General features: G+C 39.4%; 1 protein-coding gene and 2 long non-coding RNA genes across 10 annotated transcripts; 1 reads left to right on the forward strand and 2 right to left on the reverse strand.

The window, feature by feature from the left end:
• Positions 1 to 311: 311 nt before the first annotated feature.
• Positions 312 to 2,192, reverse strand: LOC148015956 (disease resistance response protein 206-like). The gene has a single exon (XM_087664144.1). It carries the CDS (start codon positions 1,392 to 1,394, stop codon positions 735 to 737), a length of 660 nt encoding a protein of 219 aa, XP_087520270.1. The 5' UTR covers positions 1,395 to 2,192; the 3' UTR covers positions 312 to 734.
• A 4,467-nt stretch (positions 2,193 to 6,659) lies between these two features.
• LOC148015957 (uncharacterized) lies at positions 6,660 to 12,204 on the reverse strand. Of its 5 annotated transcripts, none has more exons than XR_015688100.1 (9): positions 10,134 to 12,204; positions 9,629 to 9,885; positions 9,198 to 9,516; positions 8,872 to 8,925; positions 8,586 to 8,781; positions 8,359 to 8,499; positions 7,327 to 8,113; positions 6,893 to 7,256; positions 6,660 to 6,809 (listed from the first exon to the last, which is right to left on the reverse strand). It is a non-coding gene; the product is annotated as an uncharacterized LOC148015957 (long non-coding RNA). The 5 variants fall into 5 exon arrangements; XR_015688098.1 differs by having other exon boundaries at positions 6,661 to 6,809; positions 8,586 to 8,794; XR_015688099.1 differs by having other exon boundaries at positions 6,661 to 6,809; positions 8,586 to 8,765; positions 8,865 to 8,925.
• A 40-nt stretch (positions 12,205 to 12,244) lies between these two features.
• On the forward strand, positions 12,245 to 15,367 carry LOC148015958 (uncharacterized). 4 transcript variants are annotated; one of them, XR_015688104.1, is made up of 4 exons: positions 12,245 to 13,276; positions 13,392 to 13,478; positions 13,589 to 14,955; positions 15,067 to 15,367. It is a non-coding gene; the product is annotated as an uncharacterized LOC148015958 (long non-coding RNA). The 4 variants fall into 4 exon arrangements; XR_015688102.1 differs by having other exon boundaries at positions 12,245 to 14,639; positions 14,771 to 14,955; XR_015688101.1 differs by having other exon boundaries at positions 12,245 to 13,478.
• Positions 15,368 to 15,645: the final 278 nt, after the last annotated feature.

Raw genomic sequence — 15,645 nt, forward strand, 5'->3', positions numbered from 1 at the left:
CATATCATGTTTCCATCCAATCCAAAACATGTACATTGTAAAGCAACCTAGATTCTATTTATCTTAGCACTTGTATTAAATATAGTGCTACTTAATGGAAGTGATGAAGAAAGTGAGAGTTTGAAGAAACTTAGAGAAAAGAGAGCAAATTTGGGGATCATGTTTCCATCCAACCAAAAACATGTACATTGTAAAGCAACCTAGATTCTATTTATATTAGCACTTGTATTAAATATAGTGCTACTTAATGGAAGTGATGAAGAAAGTGAAAGTTTGGAGAAACGTAGAGAAAAGAGATCAAAATTGGGGATTCAATGGGATTACCTTACTACTTTGTAACATGGCAACGAAGGGATAATCAATGCTAGTTTATTGAGATGTAATCTATTTACATGTGAGGAGCTTAGATCCATGCACGTCTACAAGGTGGGCTAAGTCTTAAGTAAGAAGAGTGTAAGAGGTAGGGGTAGAGAGAGTGTCACCGTGTGTGTGTGCGTGAGCTGAGAGAGAGTGTGTGTGTGTGTGTGCACGTGTATGTGTGCGGGCGTGAGCTGAGAGAGAGAGAGAGAGAGAGTGTGTGTGTGTGTGTGTGTGTGTGTGTGTGAGGGAGTGTGTGTGTGTGTGTGTATGTATGTATGTGGAGTGTCTCCCTTGATAACAAGCAGAGTTATGACTGTCGAAATTAGAAGGTTATAGTGTTAACATGGAAAGTGTCGCCACACTTACAAATTCAGCTAGCAGGAGTAGGAAAGAGAGATGTTGAAGAAGAGTGTAAAGAAGGTGGTGCCAACGAACTTGGTAGTGGAGATGGCGGCCATGCCACTGGCCATGTGGAAGTCGCCCGTACCAGAGATGACCGGGAGGAAGCGGACGGGGTCGAGGATGATCTCGCCCCCGACCATCGTCAAGGAGCCCTTGTGAGCCCCCGTCTCCAGGAACGCCGTGAAGAACCAGAGGGCGCTGTAGTTGGTGCGCCCCGTGTACACGTAGACGCCCTGGGCGTAGCCCACGTGGCGCGAGGCCACGGCCGGCCCCGCCGTCAGCGGGTCGTCGAAGACCACGACGTCCCCGAAGTGGAACTCCTGGTCCGCCAGCGTGTCCGTCCGCCGCCCACGCGGCGCCGCCACCAGCGCCGACGTGTCCTGCTCCCTCCGCCCGCTCAGCACCTTGTCGTGCATGTAGAACTGCAGCGACTGGGGCCTCCCAAGGGGCTCCTTGGTGTCACCACCTTCCCCGTTATTACTCGCAGCTACACACGCTCTTATAATACCAGTCTGGGAGCCAGCTAGCGCAGGCATACTTGCTAAAATTAGCGTGAGGAGCTTCCACAACCTCTTCTTCTTCATTACTCGTACTAGAGGACTCGCTCTATGCGAATTCTTCCGCATCGTCATAGCTTCGTTTGCTTACATATTCCATCTGCGTGTGGGAACACATATATATACGCGACCGCGCGCGCGCGAGACGAGAGAGAGAGAGATCAGCGAGCGAGCTTCAACCTTCAATCAAAATCACAGATGCCCTGTTCGATCTATTCTCAACAGCCGCCTACCACAACTTGGGAAAGTATATCCAACCCAATGAGTACATCTAGTGTACGGCTCCGACCATCGTCAAGGAGCCCTTGTGAGCCCCCGTCTCCAGGAACTCCGTGAAGAACCACAGGGCGCCGTAGTTGGTGCGCCCCGTGTACACGTAGACGCCCTGGACGTAGCCCACGTGGCGCGAGGCCACGGCTGCCCCGCCGTCAGCGGGTCGTCGAAGACCACGACGTCCCCGAAGTGGAACTCCTGGTCCGCCAGCGTGCCCGTCCGCCGCCCACGCGGCGCCGCCACCAGCGCCGACGTGTCCTGCTCCCTCCGCCCGCTCAGCACCTTGTCGTGCATGTAGAACTGCAGCGACTGGGGCCTCCCAAGGGGCTCCTTGGTGTCACCACCTTCCCCGTTATTACTCGCAGCTACACATGCTCTTATAATACCAGTCTGGGAGCCAGCTAGCGCAGCCATACTTGCTAAAATTAGCGTAAGGAGTTTCCACAACCTCTTCTTCTTCATTACTCCTACTAGAGGACTCGCTCTATGCGAATTCTTCCCCATCGTCATAGCTTCGTTTGCTACATATTCCATCTGCGTGTGGGAACACAAATATATACGCGACCGCGTGCGCGCGAGACGAGACAGAGAGAGAGAGAGAGAGAGAGAGAGAGATTCAGCCTTCAATGAAAATCACAGATGCCCTGTTCGATCTATTCTCAACAGGCGCCTACCACAACTTGGGAAAGTAGATCCAACCCAATCAGTACATCTAGTGTACACTTCAAGCCCCATCGCCTACTTGGCGATGGGGCTCATGTGGCACTTTGACATTTCTAACCGGGAAAGCTTGAGGTAGCCGATGAAACCCGGCCCCCTGCCACTTGCGTTGGGGCCCAACGAGACCCTGCCGGGCCTGCCAGCCTGCAGTCTGCGAGGCCCTACCCCACGAGCAGAGAGAGAGAGAGAGAGAGAATTGCAGAAATTGGATAGCACCATTATAGACAGATCTGAAATCGAATGCAACAGATAGTTATCTCTCTATTTAAACCAACTGTTCTAGTCACTCTATAGTTTGTTCAAATAATTCTCCTTAGAAATAATCCAGCTTAAAGTCGTTCTCAGATCAAGTTGTACTCATATCTATGATTTGCTACTAGTTTGTTATAATCAATCCCGATTTTGCAGCCTTTACTCTATTGCCAAAGCCAACATTTATCCAAAACTAATGTGGAGGACTCCCAAGGTCTTGGTGAAATTCACAATGAGTAATATGACAACTTTCTCTTTGCCATGCACCATCCCTTATCTCACGCTTTTACACAACCTTTCGTGGGCATAAACCTTTACAACTCACCATACATCATCCCTTCAACTATTTGCAATTATGAGTAGTCTCACATTAATAACATTACAATATACATCCTATAGTATTACACTTATACACCATTCCTTATCCCTCATTAAACTATTTTTTATAGGCTCACACCTGAAGACCTTACACGTTTACATCATAGTTTACATCCTTCAAGCCTTACATGCCTCTACATTAGACCTTGCACTTACACCACAATGTACATGTGACACGTCTCTACACCATAGATTAGACCCTTATAGTCTTACATAACACTACAACATCCCTTACACACACATGCACCACAATGTATATCTTACACATTTTTATAGCTTCTTTTGCACATATAGCCTTTTACACTTATACATGATACCTTTCACCTCACATATATCCATATAGACATATAAACTGCAATTGTACACCATTCATTACATTCTATATATCCCTACATATCACATATACGATTACACTTTACACCCCATAGCATTTGCTAACATCATTACCCTTAGACCATAGCTTGCACCGTCATAGATTTAAACCACACCTTCAAAAAGCATACCTTTACCACTCCCTTACATCCCTAAAGCTTTACACCACCATTTCCAAAAAATAATGTTTCACAAATCTTTAGACCTTCCACTTATACAGTTACTTTAGAAAAGAATAATATTAGAAGGCTTTTCTTTGGTATGCACCACACCTTATACCACACACCTCACACTATGTATATCCCTTACACCTTGCACCATAGCCAGGTTAGGTCCTATCACTCTATTGATGGCAAAAAAAGTATTATGGGTTGGACTCTTGTATCATCCCCTTCAATTAAAGACTATGTTAGCATTTAATTTAATAAAGAAATATATTCATAAGTGTGAGTTTTACATACCTATTTTAGCATGTATTTGCATTTATAATGTATCAAAATCTTGCATAGAGGGAGCATGTGCTTCATTTGTGGTAGTTGCTTGGTCAATATCAATCACACCATTAACCTCTACAATATGTAGATTCAGTGAGTCCACATGTAACCCAATCTCCTTTGAGGGTGGAACTTGTCCTGCATTCAAAAAAATTAAGAACTTAGAACATATATATTAGAAAAGCACTAGACAATTTCTAAATAAGGCATGCCATTGACATATTGAATACGTACTTTGGTGCTCATGAAATTGTGCACCATATAGCTCAATGGACCTTCCTACAATGGTCTCCATTCTTATCACATTGAACATAAGAACCTCAGTTTGATGTTTACATATATTCCCTGACCAATCACAAGTACAATATGCCCAACTACAATCGGCATTTCAAACATAATATCAATAGGCATCTATTATGCAACTTTGTACTAAAGCCTGCTGACTCCCATCATCGAAATAATCTTCAATGAGAATTAGGAATTTGTTTTGCTCTTTGAATAGAGTTTTCCACAACCTTAAGAACATTAAAATTCTTCTTGAAACCAGCATCTTTTAGCACATCTTGATACCAATAGTACACATGACAAGAGCATGCCAACTTCTCAATTAACCAATCAATGCATCGACCATGTGAGTTACGTCACTCACTAAGAAAGGAACTCTTCAAAACCTAGTGGTAAGACTCAATGGTGCCATTTGTTTCTCAGTTTCGTGGTTTGCATGAGGGATACCCAATATCAAAGGGTTATCTCCATCACCATAAAGTTAATAGAAGATGGTACTACCAAGATTCGCTAGATCCCAATTATGGACACTTATGGCATCATCTGAAAGCAGTTCTTTTAGATAATACATTTAGCTTCTTGGCAATATTTAATATGTCATGAAGTGTCAAGAAGGTGTCTCTCATAGCTTGGAACGTACCTGCAATAACACTTTTTTAACTTGATGTCATATGAAAGTAAATTTTCTTATGGTTTTAGCTTCCTAATTAAGCTATCATGCTTTGGTTTTTTCAACGATCCTTCATTGTGTTTTTCTGCGCATTGAACATGAAAGTTTGTGGGGGCATCGAATCTCTTATTTTTTCCCTTAATAAAATCAGCAATGAAATGCATGGGAATATAAGCTATTCTCATGATCTCATATTTTGAAGAGGTATCCACTAACTTCTCCCATTGCAGGAATGAAGCACAGATGGGCACTTGTGGCATTACTGAACTTTCATGCATGCCTATGTTTAAAAGAAAACATATTTGCATTTTGAAATATAATTTCATAGTAGGTTTTCAACCAAAGGATGCAAAAACCTAGCTCTTATTGAATAATCTTTGTATTTTTAATAAGAAAAACTAATCAAATGAGTTGAAAAATCTCTAAAATATCTATTATTAAGACCTAATAAATTCTTCTATTGAATAGCCTTCTAAGCTAAGGCACTGGATCAGTGTGTCCTTGATACCAAAGACACAAGTCAATTCAATTCAAATATTACTTAGACCTTCTCCTTCATCCATTCTTCGATTTATACAATATACCTCTTCACTATACCTTACACCTTTATGCCTTACATAACTCTACATAATACCTTAGACCTTTATAGACTTACAAGTATCTACACCATCCCTTACACATGCATACACATAGCCTTATACCTTGCATAAGTGAAAAGCCTGTAGACCATCCCTTACATGTGTATACACCACAATGTATACCTTACACCCATCTACATCATACCTTACCCTATTATAGTGTTACACACCTAAACCTTATCCCCATGCTTCAACCATAATCACATCTTCACACTATAGGTCACATTTCCTTAAGTCACTCCCATTGGCACTTAGAATACGAACTCACAAAACCACATGCTCTTAGGTTAGGCAACTCACAATATTGTCTTACCTTAGGTGCAAACCTCATCCCACTTGTAGTAGAAACCCCATTCTCACTCTTAAGTACTTTAGTCGTAGGCAGATGCACACCACTTAGGCTAGAAACATATCACCAATAGCCAAAGTTGCTCATGTAGGGTATTTCAACATATGGCACCTTATTTTAGGACATTCACTCTTGATACAAACCAGGCCACATATCACTTCATGCACTAAGAACTTAACACTCCTCATTAGTCAAATCTCCACATACCTAGTTCACATCATCTTTTACAATCATCCACAAGTAGTGTAGCTTGTCACCACCATCCATGATATTGACCAAGTTGTTGGAGCTATATATAGCTCCAACAACTTGGTCAATATCAGTCAGACCAATATTCTCTATAGTGCGTATATCAATTGATTCGACATGTGATACAATCTCCTTTGAGAGGGTAGTACTTGTCCTATATCCAAAATAAGAAATAACTTAGAGCATATATATTAGAAAATGATTGGATGATTTCTAAATTAGCAATGATAGTGATATATTGAATGCATACTTTCATGCTCATGAAATTGGGCATCATATAGCTCCATGGACCTTCCTACAATGGTCTCTACTTCTATTTCGTTTAGCATAAGAACTTAAGTTTGATGTTCACATATATTTCCTATTTGTGACCAATCACAAATACAACAAGCCCAACTACAATCAACATTTCAAACATGGTACTAATGTACATAGATTGAGATTTAATAAATTTATAAAAACTAATAACAAATTGAAAATAAATATTCACATGCAGCTCACCTCACTCCAATTTTTAATAGCAGATCGTTCATCATGTGTAGTCATAATAAAAGTATCCAATATATTTCCACCAAAAGTTTACAATTTCATAAACAAGATTACATTAGTTTCACGCTCAATGATGTGTTGGCTATGGATTATGGACCAATGAATATCTTGAAGATAAAGCTTCAAAGAAATTATATTTATCAAGGAATCAAATGGAAAGGCCATATCAATGAGAGATTCAAAAAGAGGGGATATCTGTCAAGCTAAATGAGAATAACCGTAAGGAACTTTGGTGGAAAAATGGCATCATCAAGGGCATTACTACAAAAAACACAAAAAGCACAGTCATTATATTGGTGAAGTGACACATCAATACAAGTGTGTTAGAAAGGAATAGCACTTACATACAGAAGTGTACTACTACACTTCTTCATCACTTCTCGAAATGCTATCATCACAATGTGATGACCTCCCTCCACTTGCAGTTGCTACTGCATCCAACTTGCATGTTCACTCTTTTTTTCCATGCAATACAGGGGAAAGGTTTGGGATCATCACTTATTGACCTACACCTTCTCCTTGAAGCATGACCACTCTCAATGAAAGGTCTTGCTCTTCTCAATGTATTCCCAAACCCATCCTCGATGGACTTGAATGTAGTGCAAGGATGTGCATGTATATTTGGAAGGGATGCTTTGTATTGTTGAAGCTCCTTTTGTAGTCGCATTAAAAGTCTATGGGCATAGGTTTGAACTCTTCTCTCATCCCCTTTGTTTAAAGAACATGTTAGAATTTAATTGAATAAAAAATTATAATCAAAAGTATGCGTCACACATACCTATATTAGCATGAATTTTCATGTATAATGTATCTGAATCTTGCATGGAGGGAGCATGTTATTCATGTGTGCTAGTTGCTTGGTCGATATCAATCACACCTACATCCTCTGTAGTGTGCATGTCAAGTGAGTGGACATGTGACCCAATCTCGTTTGAGGGTAAAACTTGTCATGTATGCAAAATTAGAAAAAACTTAGAATGTTATCTAGTAAACAATGACTAGAGAATTCTTGAATCGGCCATAGTGGTGATATATTAAATACATACTTTGGTGCTTATGAAACTGTGTACCATATAACTCCATGGACTTTCCTACAATGGTCTCCATTTCTATTCCGTTTAACATAAGGACCTTGGTCTGATGTTTATATATATTCCGTGTTTGTGACCAATTACAAGTACAACATGCCCAACTACAATGAGCATTTCGAACATGGTACCAATGCCCATCCCTTGTGCAACTTTGTACTGAAGCTTGACTTCTATCACTAGTAATAAACTTCACATGAGAATCTGGTATTTCTTTAGCTCTTTGAATGGAGTTTTCTATGACCTTTAGAACATTAAAGTTCTTCTTGAAACCTGCATCTTTTAGCATATCTTGGTACCAATAGTATCCATGACAAGAGCAAACCAACTTCTCAATCAACCAATCGATGCGTTGACCATGCAAGTTGCGTCGCTCACTAAGAAAGTGACTCTTCAAAACCCAGTTGTAAGACTCAATGCTATCATTTGTCTCTTGATTTGCATGAGGAAGAATTCTTGTAGCACGTATCCACATTCCTACATATTGAAGGTGAAATCATAAATTTTAAATCACATAAATAGATAATTATATATAACTTTATTAGTTTGATATACTTATAGTACTACAAGCATACTATTGTATATAGGGTTACGTATACAAGATGACCATGTATCCTTGAAGTACTTGATAAATGATGCTTCCTCTTTGTATTTTTCATAAAATTTTGATAGTAGAGTATGAGCCTCATCTATCCTAGCATTCTCATGTGAATTAGGTGTACCTTGCATGTTCATAATGTTGCCAAGTGCTCTAAACATATCAGCACGAACTTGAAAATCGTCCACCTTATGCACAAGATTTTTTTAGCCAACTCCTTTTCACATGTCATATACATAGATATATAGGAACACCAAAAACCTCCCTGTGAAAATACAAATGTATAAAATCACTTTGCGGTTAACCATGAGGAGAAAAGATAGCAAATATAATTGTAGAAAGAAACCTTACTGAATAGCATTGATTTCTGCTTGAGCATCATCCACCATAAAAGCATTTGGTTCCCATGACTTGTTATAGTCCAAGACTCGATTTCTTAATGCAGCTAGCCATGATGTAACTGACATGGTACAAGAAATGTAATGGTCCATGCCATTGGCCCTCCATTGCGAAAGTGGTCAAACACAAGAACTGTATACAAATGGAACTGCAAAGAGAAGCTAAAATCAAAGAACTTTAGGATAATATAATTACAAAATTAAAGCTAAGAAAGAATAAGAAATATAGTACCTTATACCTATTAGTGCCGAATGTCGCATCCATTGCTAGCAAGCTATTATGACCATACTTACTGAGCATTTGAAGTTGCCATGTTTTTTGGATACCCAATATCAAAGGATTATCCCCATCACCATAAGGTTCATAAAAGAAGGTACTATCAGGATTAGCTAAAGCCCAGTTATGGACACTTTTTGCATAATTTGAAGCAGTCTTTAGAGATAAAACTTCTAATTTTTTAGCAACATTTAGTATATCAGAAAGTGTTAGGAAAGTGTCTCTTATGGCTTAGAATGTGCCTAGAACAGTACTTTGTCGAATCAATTGAATGTGTTGCATTAGTACCTGTTGGGGAGTGAATCCCTTAAGCAACATTTCACAAATCCAATCCTTCATCCTATAAGACAGCCATGGTGCAAATGTAATTTGACGTGGTGGATCTAATACACACAAGGAGCCATGGCAAATGTGTCCAACATGATCTGTATGTTGATATTGCACATAATTGATGCGAGTGATCCATGGCCATATATATATTTGCGATACCACAAAGTGGCATATACATTCACATGCTCTTTTTCCTGAGACAGCACGCCTTTTGTTTACTAGTCATGGCTCCAAAGCATTATCCCTCGAGTCCTTCGGTCCATATGTGCACCAATACCTATAACACATCCAAGATTTTTTTTTTGTGAAAACAAAGATCCAATACTTCTATGAAAACAAAAATTCAGTACTTTTGTAACATGATGTCTTATAACAATAAAATTTCTTACTCTTTTAGCTCCTTAAAACTATCATGCTTTGGTTTTTTTAGTGACCCTTCACTATGTTTTTTGGTCCATTGGACACAAAAGTTTGTGGGGGCATTGGGCCTTTCATTTTCACCCTTGATAAAATTGGCAATGTGGTCCATGGGAATATAAGCTATATTCATGATGTCGTACTTGGAAGAGGTATCCACTAACTTCTCCCATTGTAAGGATAAAGCATGGATGGACCCTTGTGGTAGCAATTGCACTTTCATGCATGGCTGTATCAAAAAACAAAAAAATAGTGATATTTTGCTTCACAAAATTTGAGACAAATTTATAGTTGTGGGATGCAAATATTTAGCATTTACAGAATAATTTTTTGTAGTAAAAAGTTGAATTTGCAAAGAGAAACATTATTAATAAAACATTTACAAAGTTGCTCTTAACCATGCATTATGCAGGTTTAGTTATAATAAATTTCTATCAAATCATAACAAATCCAAGATTAACAATGATGATAGCTCACCTCGGTACTCAAAGTAGATGGCTGATAAGGTGTAGACATAATAAAAATATTGAATATATTTCCACAACAAGTATACAATTTCATAGATAAGATTTTATAAGAGAGAGAGAGAGGTCCTCCTATGCCTCCATGGACAGGTGTCGAAGGGAAGGGTAAAACCAATATGGCTATGTATCTCATAACATTATATAAGGAGTATGTCTTCTGCAGATATTGATGGCGTTGCATCAGGATGCATTGTCTGGCTTATGCCTTCCGCAGATATTGAGCGTCAATAGTATATAATGAGAGAGCCATTAATCTCGAGCAATGACCAGTGCTGCAACATGTGCGATGATGTGGGATTTGAAGAGGAGCTCTTTCATTGCTCCATCTGCGTTACGCGAGTCCAACACAGGTATGACGTGCTTGCATGAGCTTCAAAGTGATGGCGAATGGAGCTCCAGATTGGAGACTTGCTTTGATATGGCGGGTAGCGCTTCCTTAAACGACTGCACAAATAAAAGTTCACGAGAAAAACGATTAATAATTTGATCGGTGCAATCCTGCCAAACAATCATCTTACCGAGAAAGGAATGATGGTCAAGGTAGCCACAGAACCCTAAGAGAGAGACAGTGAGGACATCCTCGTTCCTTAGCCCACGCTGAAATAGATAGCACAGAGGGTGGGTGTAATGGTCCAACTCCGGGGCCGGCCTCGTCATAGACGGATTGCCAAACTTGCAGACATTGAAGGTGCGTTACCGCATCCAACTAGAGGAGGGTCCAGAACAAGATTGGGACTTCGACGTAAGACTACGAGAGGTTGTGAAGGTTCAAGAAGTTCCAAGATTGAAGAGTGTAAGCATGCGTTACGTACTCCAGCTGGAGTTCCTCACAGACTGCCCACTTCTCCAAGAGCTATCAGTGATGCCCATAGGCATACCTATTATTTGTGATGGCGCAACAGCGTCAGCCCTTCTCCCCCGCCTTGAGTACCTAGCTCTGCTCGGCGAGGATCTTCCAGATATACGACACTTCTTCCCAGATTGTACCTTGGAATACTTTAGGAACTGCCTCTTCGGCCTCACTTCCAATTTGGCTCAGCTCATGAAAGCGCCTGTACATGAAACCCCATAGTCATACAATCTCGTTGATATGTCTCAGTATTGAGGTAAGTGGTACTGATCATTAGTCGGAGTAATATAGTGGCCATGGCCTCCAATCCATGGCAACTTTGCAAGCTAATTCGGCCTTCTCTGTGAGTAATATGCCATAGCACTGGCAAATTAGTGTATCTGAATAAGGACTGGTGAATGGGCCCAGATCTGGTACGACGCTTGGTGCATGAGTTGGGAGCTAGATGACAGTTTGCAAACTCTTATAAAGTTTAAACACACAGTCATGGAAGAGCTGAATCATGTAAAAATGTGCAGTCTCCTAATGCATTAGTGTAAGTATAGTGAGTTGTCTGAGTAGGCCGTGCAAGTCAATCGAGTGTTGGGACTCCAGATAGATAAGCCATTGGAATTGTTAAGTAGAGCCGATGGTTAAATGAGTGTTGACATGGATGTGAATGAAGATCCCAGAATGCCTGTCCTAGAACCCAAATCGAGAACCCCCCTGGGCAAGATCAGAAAAGCCATCGCTGCGCCGTTCAGGCTCTGCCTCGCGCACAAGAACGATCTAGCCGACACTCCCGTGCTTACTCCCCTGCCGAGGCCTCTTCTTCCATTTCCCCTCCTGACTATCGACGGCGCAATGCTATCATAGCTGCAATGACCCTCCTAGCCTTCTTGTTGTTGCTTTGCATCCTTTTCTTGCTCGCAAGATGGACTTGGAGAAAGCAATCCAAGGATTGGGCTAGCATATTCCTTCCCGTTGCTTGTTGGATGTACTGAAAAGAGACGGCTCAGGATAAATAGCAAGCCCCATCCCTACTACGTGGTGGCGATGGGGGTACATACAGAGTGTGGAAGAGGGAAGAGTTTGATGGCACGAGAGAGAGGTCACAGGCGCCTGATGGCGAGAGAGAGAGAGAGAGAGGTCCTCCTATGCCTCCATGGATAGGTGCCGGAGGGAAGGGCAAAAGTAGGCACACAGAGAGAGAGAGAGAGAGAGAGAGAGAGTGTGAGTGAGTGAGAAGTTAGATGCCAATAAATGTTGGCAGGTCGGGTCCATCACGAAGACGACGGTGGCATGTTGGCTGTCAAGTCGGAATGGGAGGATGGCTTTCAGGAAAACGTGAGAGGGCCCCATCGCCATGTAGGCGATGGGGTTTGACATATAGGCCAAGCCCCGAATTTGTACATCCAATTTCTTCTAGATCCAATCACTCAAAATGAACTATATATCATATGCATCTGAGTTCCAACTCCTGTCTTTCGAGAAAAGCTATAAGTTGGGACTTTTTCGCATTAGCAAACAATCATTCATGTAATATTTAAAGAAGGTTACTAAAAATGATTACTGCTATTTTGTTTTTGTTCGATGGATGTAGCATCTTTGCCATTGGAGTTGCTATTCACATGGTAATTAACGATAAAGGTCATAAAAATGATTTCTCTAGTGCCATTCCTTGCTTTTGTTAGGTGGGATGTGGCAACTTTGCCATTAATAGTCTAAAAGACAAAGGTCCACTACAAACTTCTATTGCTGAATGTGCTTTATAACATGTTGCCTACATCCATTAGGAGAAATATGGACTCATTTTTTTGCCCCTTAAGGAGTGAATAAATAAAAATATGCCTAACCAATGAGAGAGTTGGGATTTCAGATTCATGTAACATGAATCTTCTAGCCATATCTTGGCCCAAATCTCCCCTCAACAATAAAATAAGTGGAAATGTGGGGAATATAATGTTGACACTTCTTGGAAGTATGTGACTTGAATTTTTATTTTTTTATTTTTTAATATTTGACTTTTCATTTCTCTCATTTTCAGTTTTTCCCTCTTTCTTAGGCGGTCGAACTCAAATTTATCATATCTCTTTCCCCACTTCTTCTTTCTTGACGAAATTTTATAGCCTCATTGTTGCTTGCCCTATCTATAACCCTGTGAAAATTCATTTCCTCTATACAGACACAAAGTGAGTTTCATATGTTTTATGAGAGCAGAGCTTGTCCTACCAAAGCCATAAGATTTTCTTCACAAAACTTTACAGGTATATTGTTCTCTTCCATGGATGTTCTATGGTAAAGTTTTATCTCATTTGGACAAAAAATGTGCACGTTATGTGCATTCTCTAACGTGTAATTTCTTTTGTTTTGGTACTCTAGGAGTCTCTTACAGTCAAGAACAATGATCATTTGAACACTCAACTTCTTCTTCAATATCTTACGGTTTCTTTGTAAACAAAGTTACAAGTATGTTGTCTTGTTTTTTTGCTACTCCATAGTTAAAATTTATCTCATTTGGAAAAAATGTATACAAGCTATATGTATACTGAGCTTTCCTTTTTTTTTTTAACTCCAAGAGTCTCCGAGGGTGGAGAACCATGATTTTTAAAAAACTCAACTTCTTCAATATCTTTGGGCTTCTTTGCAAAGAGAGCCACATGTATATTATCATTTTTTTCTAAATTTGCTCCACGGTTAAGTTTCAACTCATTTGGACAAAGCTTATGTGTATGTATGCTTTGATCCTAGATTTCTTTTGTTTTTGTACTCTAGGAATTTATCAGTGAAGGAACAATGGTCTTGTTGTAAGTCAACTTCTTATTCAACATCTCTGGGCTTTCTTGTGAAAAGAATTACAGGTACAATATTTTTTTAATTGCTCCATTTAAATTTCATTTTATTTGGAGATAACATTTACAAATTATACACATGCTGATAGGTAACTTTTCTATTTGGTTATTATAGATGTCTTTAAAGAGAAAAAACACCAGTATCATACTTGCAATGGAGGTCTTGAATAGGAAAGATAATGACAGTAATTGGATTTGTGATAAGTACTATAAGTTGGATTGGATTTTGATGCACCCAAGTACTCGAGGGAGTTTCAAGGTCAGGGCGTAAGGATGTTGCAAACCCTAACAAACATTGGAAAGATAGAATTTTAGAGTTCAAACAAGTGTTCTATGGAACAAGTACAGTAACATAAGTGTTAATCCAACATGTTTATACACATAAACAAATCTATGTACATGACGAGAATTACATTGCAAGTTATAAACACAACAGTAAATTTTTAAATTTTATCATTGTTTATTCTTTTGCATCAGAGTTGTTTTTAAAAATCTTTACAGTGTTCTAATTCAATCTTGTTTTACTGAACAACTCTATATCCATCAACTTTACATGAATGGCAGAATGTTGAATGTTTGAGCGCCAAGATACATGTTTGGCATGAAGACATAGGTTCTTTGATGTATGATAATAACTTTACAAGTAAACTTACAACTCAAAATATCTTTTTTTATAATTCATTGTATGTAGTAGAAAGCCAAAGATTGCAACATGTCCCATTGCTGCCACTATCTAGTGGTGAATGGTTGATTGGTAGCTTGGAGTTGTCAAGAGCATGTAAGTCCAATATAAAATCTGACATCAATAGTACTATGAAACCCACCACAGGCTCCAAAGATGTGTATCTTAGTTGGTTTATTCCATTCTCATTGTTTGCACATTTGTTTGGTTCATGTGACGTTCGGAAGAAAACAAAGATTACTTACCAATGCAAGTGTCCATCCGAGGAATGGATGAGAAAGCTATTGGGCGAGTCTTGGCAAGTCAAAAGAATACATTTTGATGAGACGATTGAGTGTAGGGTGAGTCTTGGCAAATCAAAAGAACACATTTTGATTGAGTGCAGGGTCAACCAATCTGATTTCACATTTAGGTAAATCTTTTTTACTTCCTTGCATGCCTTGATTTAATTGACATAGGTCTTGCTTAGATGAATTGTTATGTTAGTTGCATTTAGTTACCATTATTTTTGTTTTTATTATAGGTATTTCATCACTAGACAAACTCTGTGCATTCGCTTTCAATATAGAAGATGGCAACTTTTGCGAGAGAAGTGGATAAGCTTGGATCAAGATACTCGAGAGATGAGACACATATAGCTCTCATAGATGTGGTTATCTTGTGGAATGGTCATAATCCTTTTGTGGTCAACGCAGAGAGTGCCCATTGGCCCATTTCTTTTCTAAGACAAGAAATCCAATTAATGTCCAATGAGCCCCTCTGCAACTTCTATTTCAAGTTAGATAATAGAGAAGTCATGATTTGTAGTGATCAATCCATGACATGGAAACAATGTGCTTCTCCACATATCCTTGAGATAGTGGAATCCTTGTAAATTTTTTTAATAAAGAATGAATACAAACTTTTTTTAAACTTCTGAGTACTTTCAATTTAGATCATCTTAGTTTACTGTGATCCAAGTGTACAATAATACATTGTGTAATTAGTCAATCATGCTGGTTAAAATCATAATTAAATTATAGGCTAGATTTCTATAATCTATGCAATATTATCTTTGCATAATGATATATCGTACGCCATCTCTTCTATTCATTTTTTAAAT

Source organism: Lygodium microphyllum, chromosome 23 (genome assembly GCF_053477565.2).
Source record: "Lygodium microphyllum isolate KBCC chromosome 23, Lygodium_microphyllum_v1.1.10, whole genome shotgun sequence".
NCBI classification, from domain to species: Eukaryota; Viridiplantae; Streptophyta; class Polypodiopsida; order Schizaeales; family Lygodiaceae; genus Lygodium; species Lygodium microphyllum.